Raw genomic sequence first — 13,416 nt, 5'->3', positions numbered from 1 at the left:
CAGTAGAAGCGGCCTCCAGAGAGAGCCTCCCGGCACAGCACCTGAGCAAAGCTGTCAAACCGCTCTGCGTTATCTCCGTAGGGCTGCAGGTCCCGGGTGCGGATGACCTTTCTGCTGCTTTCAGAGATGAACAGCTCCTTGTAGGCGGTGATTGGGTCCAGTTTGAGTTGGCAGAAGTCTAGTAGGGAGTGGAATAAAAACATTATTTTGTAAATGAATTGACCAGTACTGTCACTCATCCCATTAATACACTTACATTTCACAAAATCTGCTCTGCTCCTTGGCTCTGAAGGAGGAAGGTTGTTCATGATCATTTCTTTGCCTGCAGATGAGGAAGCACTGATTAGACCGAACTGAACACACACCCACACATGCCTTCAATTCTTTTGTCATAGTTATTTTAGTTTGTTTGTAACAGAGGAATGTATGATGCAAGTGCTGTGTGGTTTACATGCATCACCTGAGGGTGACTACACTGTCAAGATGGACAATAATTAACCTCCTACAGTGTTGTATTGCCATAGGACGTGTTAGTGCTCACCTCTGCTCTTTCTGTCCAATGTTCGACTTTCTGTGGTGTAGACTGGAACCTCACTCACTGTAAGATATTTGATATTCATATTTAGCATACGGAGGCTGTTGATATTTAATGCCCATGATGTAAAAGTGGTATGTTTCTGCTGGTAACGTCAGACCTGACTTGGAGATCTTGAGCAGCTCCTCTCTGCCAAACTCTTCCAGGCGATCCTTAATCTCAGCCACAGCTTTCCTCACAGCGCCAAAGGAAAAGTCGGGGTTTACAGTAACTTTAGGAATGAAGCCGTCATCAGTGGGAGTGCAAAGGTAGTTAAAGTTCTGAGGGGAAAGAAAGACAAACGTTGATGAGCATGAATAATACTTGATTAAGTGGGATCAAACATTTACACTCAAACCCATGTGGAAATATCAAGATTCATAAAACCTCAACATTTTAGAGCCATAAACATACTGGAGGCTGTATCCAAACACTGATGGTGATATTTAATGCATCATACTTTGCACTTGTAATAACTCAAACAATTATCATGATCCTGCCGCCATAATAAGAAATTAAATCCTCCCATAGTCCAAAAACATGCAGATTAGGGGATTGGGCAAATTGGACACTTTCAATTGACCATAGGTGTGAGTGTGAATGATTGTTTGTCTCTATGTGGATGTGATGGACTGGCGACCTGTCCAGGGTGAAGTGGTCGAAGATGAAGATTTTATATGCAGGATGACAGCCTCAAGAAAACTGTATTATTCAGGCCGTAATCCACCCTGTCCTTCTTCAGTGAAATGAACTGTAATGTATGTGTATTATGTATATATATACATACCGTCTATGAAAGTGCTATTGAACTTTTTTGGTCTTAAATAAAGTCTATAATAATAGTTATTCTTATCATAGTGCTTCACTTGAGAGTAAATCCACATATTCCAAATTATTATTATCCAAATATTCATGTCACCTGCAAAAAGTGGATGTGGTCCTCAGTGCTGTACAGCTGCTTGAGCCCCGTCTCCTTTTTCTTCAGCTCATCGATCTCCTGTTCCAGACGCTCAACCAAAGCCTCGGCCTGGTTGAAAGCAGCCTTCTCGTTGATACCGATCAACTTGGTCACCTCAGACCTCATCCTGTCAATGGAGCGGATCATGTCCTCAAACATCTTCTGGCTCTCCACCATGGCCCTCTGGGCTGAATTCTGCACAGAATACACAGGATGTGTGTTCACGATGAGCTACGACAACCAACAGTTGATGACTTTATGTCTGTGGAGGTTCATGGTCATCCAGGTCGTTGTGTCTTTGGGGGTTCGGGGGTAAAGTGTGACCAAAACAAACAAACAAACAAACAAAAACGGTGACAAATGAAGATGTTCCACACACTCATGATGAGGAGAAGCCCAATAATGTGTCGTCCAACACTAATTCACAGGCTGTTGTTTTTGTTTTTTTGCACTTTTTAGCAGGATATGAGAGCAAAGTAGCAGCAGCACACTACAAATGGACTTTGAGACTTACCTAAAATGTCCAGTTGCCTACATCTACAGTAAATGCCTGAAGTCAGGTGCTCTCTCCTGACTTTAATCAGATGCAGCTGGTTTGCAGAAAGAAACAGAATGTTTTTAACAAAATGTCCTCACCTTCAGTGAATCGACTGATGTCTTCAGTTCCTCCAACTCCTTCACCCTCTCCTGGCATTTTTGTCTAATCTCAGCTTGGGAGACTCCCAACAGTTTCTGCAGAATAAAGGAGTGTTAGTCAACCATCTGTTTCACTGTTTTTTGTTGTTTTTTTTTTAGCTGAACTTGCTTCTTTTACGTTACAGAATTATGCAGCGCTACAATTTTTGATTCATTTTATTAAATCAAACATCGCTGAATTATGTCTAATAGAGCTTGGTATTTGTTGGCTCTGTGAAAACATTCTTTTTCATCAAAAAATATCTGGGGAGGCCCTTTGGCATGTCTAATAAACCCAACTCAAAGAATCAGCTTAATACAACCAGCTTTTTATCTCAGAGGGAGGGAGCTGGGCTGCTGCTTTGGTGGAATTCTGCCAGGAATGTGAATCTACCCCTGGCCGATTTTTAAAGAGATGTTTCAAGGTGCACACGGCACTGACACGCAGAATAGAGGGCTTCTAATTCAGCTTTTACTCAAGCCCACCGACCCATTCTTCAAGATAAGCTCGAGGAATGTGGGGAATTGTAAGGGAGTGAGGGGTGAGCATGAGAAGGGGGAGGGGAGAGAATGGGAGATGGAGTGAGATGTGTGGGATTCAGGCTGTAAATCTTTGGATGAGAGAAACCAGACTTGTGATGTTATAAAGAGAACAACCAGGATGAATTATTACTTCACCCTGCCCTAAAAAGATGTAAGCTCATATTCATAGTTGCCATTAAAAAAAACCTCTTTCTGCATAATTCATGTAAAACCACTATGCTCCACTGCTCTCAACAAAGCTGATTTACACTGCGGTGTCTGGTGGTAGTGTTATATGCGCCACATTGTTTTACGGGCTGTTTCATTTGAATGTGGCTTCAACACTGTCACTTGTTGATCATGTGGTGTGGAAAGCTTTGACTCACTGACAGTCCAGTATCAGTACAGATCCACTCCCACAGGTGGGAACCAGAGCAGCAGATGGAAGTGGACAGTTTCTGTGTATCTATCTCACTGCTGGAACACCACATTCTGTGAAAAGCGGCGCTCGGGGGAGATAACAAAACGACACTCCCCCATCCTTCATGCACGCAGCTAATCAGAGAGCTGGACTTGTTTTGGCGGTGAATGCCAGGCTAGCTGATAGCACTGGGGAAATGGGTCAAAGTCCAACCACCACTTGTAGCACAGCAGCAGGAGTTGGTCAAAACAATCTGTTTGGTTTATTATTTTTGACATGTCAAGGACTTCAGCTTGTGGTCTCTCTCATGCAGCTACTTATCGTTATGTTTTAAGTATTTTGAGGCTGACAGAAAGTGATGAACAGTAATAATAATAATAAAAATAACTATTAAACTATTACCAGCAGAGACAGTAGGATTTTCTTACCTGTTTCTCACCTCTCTCTGCCTCAGCAGAGACAATGTCATGGCCCCTGTGTTCACTGACTGTGCAGATAGCACAGATACACATCTGGTCTGTCCGACAGAACAGCTCCAGGGACTTCTGGTGCTGCGGGCAGATCTTCCGGTCCAGGTTTCCCAGCTCGTCCACCAGTTTGTGCCTTTTGAATGTGGCTGATTCATAGTGAGGCTTCAGGTGCTTCTCACAATAGGACGCCAGACAGTTCAGACAGGACTTAACAGCCTTTAATTTCTTCCCAGAACAGAAGTCACAGGGGACATCAGTTGGTCCGGCGAAGATATTCCCCTGGGACGTGTTGAGGTTGAGGTTCAGGCCGCTCTTTTTGATCTTCTCAGCCACCATGTTCAGAGTGGCATTGGGGCGAAGCACAGGCCTCTGGGTGAATGTGATCTTGCACTGGGGACAAATGTAAATCCCTGTGTAATCAGCCTCGTTCCAGTAGCCACTGATGCAGTCCATGCAGAAACTGTGTCCACAGGGAATCGCCACAGGGTCCCTGAGAAGGTTCAGACACAGGGAGCAGCTGAAGTAATCTGGAGAACCGTGGTCGGCCATTGTGATGGACCTGGAACACAGTCAGACCTGTGGAAGGAGACAGAGAGAATGCTGAGAAGTGGATGAAGTTTTCGTCGACTGTGCCTGGGAGCCCGCCCTCAAGAGTTTGGTACAGCCTGCCAGGGACAGGACCTACTTGTATTTCTGAATTCCAGAGGTTATTGATTGAAAGCAGACAAGGCCCTCCCCCTGTGCTGTGAGTATATTGAGCCCTGCCCAGTTTAGATAAGCAGGTTGAGCAAGGACGGGGAGAGAGAGAGAGAGAGAGAGCGAGAGAGAGAGAGAGAGGGAGTGAGAAAACAGTGAAAGAGAATGAATGAAATGTGAAAAGCAATGAGGTGTCAACAATGTGGAAGAAACTGCTTCCATTTTCCCTGCTGCTTCCTTTTCTCTCTGAAACTCCTCATGTGGCTCATCTGTAGATGAATTGCGCACACACGGCTCGGCAGCTGCATTTCCACCTATTGTTGTCAGACAGAATCGCCATTGTCTTAGACCGGTTACAGTCCGACAAACATCAATGTGGACGAAGGTACTGTAGGAATTTAAGGGACCACCCAATAAACAAACATCCCTGCTTTGTGACTTCTATCACCAAAAAACATGCTGAAAAGTTTAACTTGCTGGTGGCTGTTTGACTGGGAGCAGAATGCAGATCTGTCATGTTGACACAGTGACCAGTCAAACCAGTTTGGACACTTGTGCGAGTTAATTTGTCAACTGTATTGTATCCGTTTGCGCAGTAGTGAGGAAATGTCACCACTGCGTCACACAGGCATGCATATTTTGTTCTCAAACAAATGTTTTCTGTCCACTCCAGGTGTGCTGGTGCAATGGATGTTTTACATATTTTTGTGCATTCTTCACCATGGACTCTTCTGTATCATGACGTGTCATCGTAGTTTTTTCTCGACAAGTATCCGCCTGCTGCTCACAATTACTATAAAAATCCAACTGCAAATAAATAAAATACTTTGAAATAAAAGCCTTCTAATGAACTCTTTTCAAACCTGAGCCAGCATTGTGTTGGAGAGAAATAAACATTAATATAAGGTTGTAAAGACTACATTGGCCCCACCTTGACTTCATTTTGTGCCTTAGTTCACACACTACACAGTTTCACCTCTCCATATTTGGTCAGGTTTCTGATAAGCCAGTTTTCCTTCCTTCCTCCAGAGTAAAGGGAGCGCTGTGTGCTTACAGATTAACTACGTGTCACAGGAAGAGACAGTCAGCAATGAACTTGATTTATATGAGCATTAAAATCACATGATAGACAGATAAAGAAAAAAAGAAAGTGGGACATTTTAGATGCACCATGATAATGTCTTGCATATAAAACATTTTTAATTACAATCTGCGTAAAAGAGGCACATGTTCAAGTTCTAGTGTTTTGTGATTAAACTACACTACAGTCTTTGAAGTTGAGTTCAAGTTCAAGGTGAAACGGCAACCTCTATTAATGTGAAGCGAATGTGCTTTCTGCACAGGAGAATGCATGTGGATATATGAGCAAAGGAAAATGTGGACTTGACTCACTCACTGAGAGCGAGTAATAAAAACAGGAAGCGACGATATTCAAATGTGTAGCGGGAAAACAGTGCCCACATGCGTTTGTGTTCATAAATGGCTAAAAATTAAAATGAATGAAACGCCCACGGGCCGAAAGTAAATGAAAAATATACATAGCTTGCAAATGTTGCTATCATGACAAAACAGGAAAAATACACCAAATTCTACTGGAGCATAAAAAAAAAACATTTTTCAAGGTTGCCATTAGAAGGATTTTAGATATAAAATACAAAATGAAATTGTAGATTATGTGAGTACATAACTTAGTGAAAATATCTGTTCAACAAAGTTGTTGAACTTTACATTATAAGTAAATAAATTAGTCACGAGACAAACTGAAACTTAAAAATAAAACCTTGAGGTAGGAATGTATGGATTTGTTTTGTAACACAAGTTTCTAAGTGTAAAGGCGTTGTAAAACTGATTGTTTCTTATGCTTAAGGGTTTTCAGTATGTGCAAAGGTTCATAAATATGAACTGTAGTAAGTGAAGACCTACAGGTCATTCTTCCCCATAAAAACTACATTTTTGTTTTACGAAGCAAAGTCCATCCTCTGGCATTGGACAGTTAGAGGGTTATTTGAGGTGGTAGAACAAAGTCCAACAATTTATTTCAATAATAATATACCGTTTTTGAACTGAGACCATGTTTACTGTCTGTTCAGAACAGCCAGTCCCGAGGTCCACGCCCAAACCTTGAAACACGACTCACTGATCAACACACGAGACTAGACTCAATAATTCCCACATGTATTATTGTTTTGATGTGAACATGGGACACAAACATTCAGTGCAAATTAATTCAACACATGGATGTGGTTATTACAGCTGGGCTTCATCTAATATTTGAAAGGTTTCCCTTCACAACAAAGTGCGTAATTATCCATCAACATAAATAACAATTTATTAATTAAAATTCACAAATTAACAGTGAGTGCAACTACTGAAATATATAGTCTGTAGGCTGACCGGCTGACACTGGATAATTATACATAAAATGTTACAATATTGCTATACATATGATACAGTATATATGTATATATATATATATATATATATATATATATATATATATATATATATATATATATATATATATATATATATATATATATATATACACATATATATATATATATATATATATATATATATATATATATATATATATATATATATATATATATATATAATATAATAACACCTACTTTTAAACACAAAGTATTTCTTAAAATCTATCGTACATATTTTATAGCAATAAAAATAAAATTAAAAATGTTTGTTTATTTCATGGCCCACCTGCAGTGCCACCCACATTTCACTCGTTTAGAAGATTCATGCAATTGTGTATGTTGCTTGTATGATTAACAGCATACAAATCAGTCAACTTCACCTGTGCTTTTCTGAAACATTTGTCATCTTGGGATGACACTTCAAATGTAAACAGCAGCAGTTCATAAACTATCATGCCAGAGAGCTATAGCAGGGATGAAGCATGGACGTGTGTCTGTACTTGGTCTGTGTTTACTTTCTACAGCTCGTTTGATTGTAACAGCTGATAAACTAAACTGAATAATACACTGCCTGCCCAATTTCTGACTGCCTTCAGCTTAAATTATGACATGCATGCATTCACCATGGCAATATTAAGATAAGCTTCACAGCATCTATTGTTGCTTGACAGGTGATTTACTAAAGGCGCCAGTGTGTGCAGTGCTGACTTTGATGTTGTTTGGATATGAAATGCAAGAGATACCTGTAAGAAAACAGGCAAACATTGAATGGGTAAAACGCTAGATTATCTTAATCCACCGTTGTGCAAAATTCCCACCAAGATTGTACTGTTGTATTTGTGATGGAGTTGTTAAACGGTTGTGTTAAATCTAGTCCAGCAAAGACTCTGAGTGGGGTTAAGGTCTGGACTCTATGGTGGCCAATCCCTGTGTGAAACTGATGAGTCATGCTTGTCTTTCAAAATTTCAACCCAATGACTCCTGGCATTGTCATCTTGGACTTGCCAGAAAAACCTGGTCATTCAGTATATTTACTTAGTCAGGTGAGCTTATTGTGTTTGGTTACATAATGGTTCATAATATTGTGACCAACCGGACCAACCCAAAATTATTACACTGTTCCAACAGGTTTGTACAATAGGCACCAAGTGAAATACTGGTGCACATAGGTCTCTCAACCACTGCAGCACTCTCGTGACAACAAAGACCTTTGAATAAATGATTAAAATGAATTAAAAACATCATCTTCTACCTCCAACTCAAATGTTGCAAATGATGCGGTCATTACTCGCCAACTGTGTGTGTTTGCCGTCTTTTATTCGGTGAGGCAGATACTCTGACTTGTGCCCATTACTAGAACCTGTTACAACAACATACATAAACATGTAGACTTTACAGTAGCCATAAAGGCACGTTAACAGTAATAGTACCAATTACAATTATAATTCAGCATCCGTCTGGCCTGTGGGCTGCCATTTGGGAGCAGTTGTTATAGGCAGCCACCTTCACCTCAGGTTCAGAAAGGCACTGGATGCCAGATGCCAGCAAAAAGAAAGTTGCAGGGAGATTTTGTAAGTCGACACTTTTGTAAGTTGCTTTGGATAAAAGCGTCTGCTAAATGACATGTAATGTAATGTAATGTAATGTAATTTTGCACCACTGATCCTCACAATAAGAGGCAGGTAACATCTATTTTCATGTTATATTTCATAACAGTGACAGGATCCCAGTTTTTAGACGCTCAAAGGGAGGAAAGGAGGAAACGAAAGCCAAGAAGAATTCTATTTTTGACTGACAACATTGCATGCAGACTTCCAGACTTTCTTTAGCAGGATTCCATGACAGCTGCTAATGATACACTCACACACAGATTTACATTATGTGAATGACAAGCGGCAAACCTCAGCTATCTGCAAAACTCCTTCCTCAGCAGCATGCGTCATGTACATATGCTACCATTTATTTCTCGAGTGCAACTGCATGTATTTCGAGATACGTGTTAGAATATTATTCATCGTTGTACATCACAGGGTCTTTGTTGTAGTCCCCTTCAAAACAACTGGACGTAGGTGTGGAACCAGGGGTGTCTATAAGTTATCCCAGATGGATAACCACAAAATCCCAATAGCGATAGACTGGAAAGGGGAGAGTAAAAAAAAACAACAAAACTGTATTGACTCACTACAGGCTTCCTTAATGAAAGAAAACACTAACATTAACTAAAGCACCGCCGCCAAGTGACTGAATCAATATTGTATAGGAGACCCAGAAAACACGAAACGAAAGGCAAAGGCTGCCCGGAAGACCTTTGATAACCCAAAAGATTGAGGTCACAACAAACTCTCCAGCACCACAAGTTATACACTGGGAAACAAGCAATTGACATCAAACACACACAAAATTCTGAGTCATGTTTATAGATACACCGACAACTTAAAAAGCCCCAGCGAGAACCGCTCACCACCACTGAAGGCGACACAATGAGTCAGCACAGAGCACTGGAGACTCAGGGTATATGAACACTCCCCACACCTGGGCTTAATCAACACCAATCAGTGCCACACACACCTGACTGCAGTGACTTGATTCTCCCACCACTCTCACAGAGCTGGAAGATTGAGTTCCCTCACATATAGTGCACGAATAAGTCATGAAAAGTATTTATTTGTTGCTCGACTGCAGCCGGGTGAACAGGCTGTGACAGGGGACTAGTATAAATAAGCCTGGACTTCATTACAGGCAGTTGTTTGTCCTGTCATTGTGCTGCTACTGTGTGTTTTTGCTCGCAGTAGCAGCACAACATTTTGGCTCTTCTATTCAACAGTCCAGATACACCCAGAAAATACTTTAAGAAGTTGCCAACTGCTGGAGAACAGATGTCTCCCCTCTCTCTACACCACCCTCTGAAGATGGATCAGAAACCTAATCATTGGGGATTCACTGTTATGCTGGTGTCATGATGTCATAACAGTATGTCTTCGCTTCTTCCCCAAATGATGAACTATATGTTTGATTACAACTGCAGGTCAAACATCAAACAGAAATGTGTCTTTAACCCCGGTTCACTGAGTGTCAGCTTGTTATTGCAGTGGACATAAAACTACACAATGTGTTGAGTATCAGGGCTCTTAATTTTAATGATCCGGGCACTTATTTTTAATGATTGTTAATGACATGACATATTTATTAAAGAAAGCTGTACTTCCAAAACACTTTTTTAAAAAATCCATCCTCCTTTCTCAAAAACTTTCTTAATGCTTACTCTCCAGGTTAGTCCAGTTACTTTAGCCTACATTTGATGAATATATCATGTGCAAAGAGTGTTGGAGGAAACAGACTAAAGGCCTCATTCAGACCTGTTACTGTTGACTCTCTCTCACCAGACACACATTAATGGACACACACTGACTCATGACAGAAACATTACTTTTTTCTTGCAAAAAATGACATGTCATCATCATCAGTGTGTAACTGAATTTAATCACATGGTCACAGGAGTCCCATTGTCATGCCAGGTGTGAACAATCCTAATTAAGGTTGTGCACTTTTGATTAGATCATTCAGGACAGATGTGAAACACCACCTCAGCCGACATCATAGCTTCTCATTTGCATTTCAACTGGGCCTTTTGTCCACTGGTTTCCACCAATACTCTTGCCCTATTATAGTACTGAAGTATCAGTCTGCTGCACGAGATTATTCTTTCTAGTGTGCTCCGCATTTGTGGCCCGATCAAGAATCACGTTGGAGACAACAAAATGTTAATTTGAGGTCGTAAAGACTACATTGGCCACACCTTGACTCCATTTTGTGCCTTACGTCATACACTAGGCAGTTTCATCTCTCCATATTTGCTGAGCTCTCTGATAAGCAAGCTTTCCTTCCTTCTTCCAGAGTGAAGGGAGCGACGTGTGTTTACAGATAAACTACTTGTTACTGGGAGACAAGACTGACAACAAACTTGATTTATATGATTGTTTATCACAGGACAGATAAATGAAGATATTGCATGTTTGTCAATAAAGAAATCAGGAAAGTTAATATGAAGCATAATGAAGTCTAAGATATAAGACATTTAAATTATAATCTTTGAGCCCCAGTGTTTTATGATGAAACTACACAGTTTTTTGGCAAATGAGATCAAGCATAAGGTGAAATGTCAAACGCAAGCATTATTAAATAAAACTGCGCAAAAGTAAAGTAGTGAAGAAGTTTGTTAGACTTTGGAAATTAACACGATTTCATTATAATTAAATTAAAATGATTTTCAGGACGTAAATACATAAGACAGAACTAGTCAAACATTAAATACACCGTCTGAATCTTTCATGGATACTCTTCAATTCGGCGCGCATATCAGTCAACAAACAGCACTTCATACCGGTAAAAACAAACATTGTGTAGTACTTGTACGCCGAGTCCTCAGCTACTGCACTGTTTTGGTGCATCACTACCTCGCCGAATTACAGCCAACTATCTACATATCAATAACACATAGTTTACTCCCAGGTCTAACATCATGTATAGATACAGATTTCAACAGTTGCTTAAATTGACATAATTTTGAAGGAGGTATCGTGTGGAGGGGGTGGAGTTGCAAATAGGAAGCCGGTGTCCAGAGTTAGAATGTTAGTGAACATTTTTGAATGGTTCATCGTTAATTTGCCGCGAATGGTGAACTTTAGGTGCTTCAATGTGGTTTTTAGACGATGGAAAATTCCAGAAAATCTGTGTGTGTGTGTGTGTGTGTGTTACTTTTCTCAAGGCGACGGTGAATTTTACACCTGGGCTCAAGCAGCGTGACGCCATTCACTTACACGTGAATGGAAGTTAGCAATCAGGAAAAACCGAATAACCAACAGTAGAGTAAAAATAAACTTAAAACGTTCATATTCAAAGCGTACCTTAACGAAGGTTGTCATCGTTCGGTAAAAATAAAGTTCCTTTAAATCCACAAATTGACAACTCTGTGAGACACGTCTTCTTCTAACACTCTCTTAATCTTAAACTTAACACGCAGGTGTCAACTCCCAGCATATATAGCTTGGAGGCGGAGCCAGTTCACGTCAGTGTCATCAGCCCTGCGTGGACCAATCTGGTTATTTGCCCCGCCCATAGCCGGAAATGGTAAGGTAAATTCAGTCATAAGGAGGAATAGAAACATAAAATGTTTGCACAAGAAGTGAAAACTTACGAAAGCTGAATGAAGAAAGACACCTAAAAGATCAATCTTTTAACATTTTCAAAAAATTTGGCAAAATAAAACGTGCATTTACTTTGCGTGTTTCCCTCCACTGGTGTTAAAGAAACAGTTCAGACTTTTTTAAAGTGAGGTTGTGTGAGGCAGTGACAATATCAACGCACTGACGTTTACACGCATGTTAAAAGTCCAAGTTTAGTTACTAAGACAATCATTTTCTCTTTTCTTAATGTCATGTAGTCCGACTAAAATCGAGCTAGTCTTAGTCGGACTAACACACCTGGATAATGCGATTTATAGTCTTATCGGTCTTTTGCAATAGCCTACATAACTTCTACTTTTACTATTCGTTTCACAGTAAATCATTCGTACACATTTGTGTACCGCTTTGAATTTTAACCGTAGATATTAACTGGATGTTGCTATGCTGTCTGTATGCGCAATATACCACGTAGAGCAGGGGTCTCAAACTCAAATGAGCTGGGGGCCAATGCTGGCACTGTCATCTTAGTGGGGGGCCACTTCAGAAAAAATCACAAATATTTTCAAATATTGTATGATAATATTACAAAACTATTAAATTCACAGTAAGTGCAAATGTTTTTGGCCTTATTCTTAAAGAACTAATCAAAGCCTTTCGTGAACTGACAGCACTCCTGTTCATATTGTCTTCATATTAAATAACAACACAAAAAAGTACTCTAGCTTTGTATGCACATTTTAACAGTTAGTAACGGGTTAGTGGCCCCCAGGCCGGGAGTTTGAGACCCCTGACGTAGAGTGTTGTTATCGACCGGTATTGCTAACAATGGCAAATAATAATAAGAAAAAATAAAAAAAATTTGCACATTTTGTCTCTGTGACTTTTTTTTCCCACTATTGCACATTTTACATTATATTTTATGTTTATAATATTTGTTTGTATTGCTGCTATGTTGAAACAATTTCCCCTTGGGGATGAATAAAGTATTTCTATTCTATTCTAAATATGACTTAAATATGTCTATCTCTCGATCAAAGCTGTGTAATGTGACACTGAGTGTCATGGCCGTGTCGTATGAAGTCTTCCACAGTCATCGTTTCTAACCCCATTCTTGTGCGTGTGTCAGTTTCACTTTATCTAAAGAGCAGTTGTCTGCATATTACAGATATGCAGCCAAACAGGAAGAGGGAAATTCAACTGTGCGACTTCTGGGACATGTAAGCGCACTGACGACGCACGGAGGATTTAGCTTGGGGCTCCAAACAAACCTTTTATTTAAGATTGATGTGATAAAATGAAGTTGATCCCTTTACCCATTGGAAATGATATTCAGTGTGACAGCTTTGGCTGTAAATGAGTCGCTATATTTGCTGTTTTCATGATTTATGGGTCGTTTTATAAAAAGTTTGGGAAACACCGTTCTAAACTTTAAAGTAAAAGTTTCGTGACTGTAGTCTTCGCTCATCAACATCCTCTGCT

General features: G+C 40.1%; 1 protein-coding gene across 1 annotated transcript; it reads right to left on the bottom strand.

Annotated features, from left to right (window-relative positions):
- Positions 1-2: 2 nt before the first annotated feature.
- Positions 3-4,364, bottom strand: LOC122769415 (tripartite motif-containing protein 16-like; the record flags this gene model as incomplete). The annotated part of the gene is made up of 7 exons (XM_044025935.1): positions 3,579-4,364; positions 2,169-2,264; positions 1,494-1,727; positions 696-855; positions 542-598; positions 257-322; positions 3-178 (listed from the first exon to the last, which is right to left on the bottom strand). Coding segments are annotated over exons 1-7 (1,380 nt in total), but the record flags the coding sequence as incomplete, so codon positions are not given.
- Positions 4,365-13,416: the final 9,052 nt, after the last annotated feature.

Source organism: Solea senegalensis, linkage group LG5 (assembly GCF_019176455.1).
Source record: "Solea senegalensis isolate Sse05_10M linkage group LG5, IFAPA_SoseM_1, whole genome shotgun sequence".
NCBI lineage: Eukaryota > Metazoa > Chordata > Actinopteri > Pleuronectiformes > Soleidae > Solea > Solea senegalensis.
This window is presented reverse-complemented; position numbering and strand designations above follow the sequence as displayed.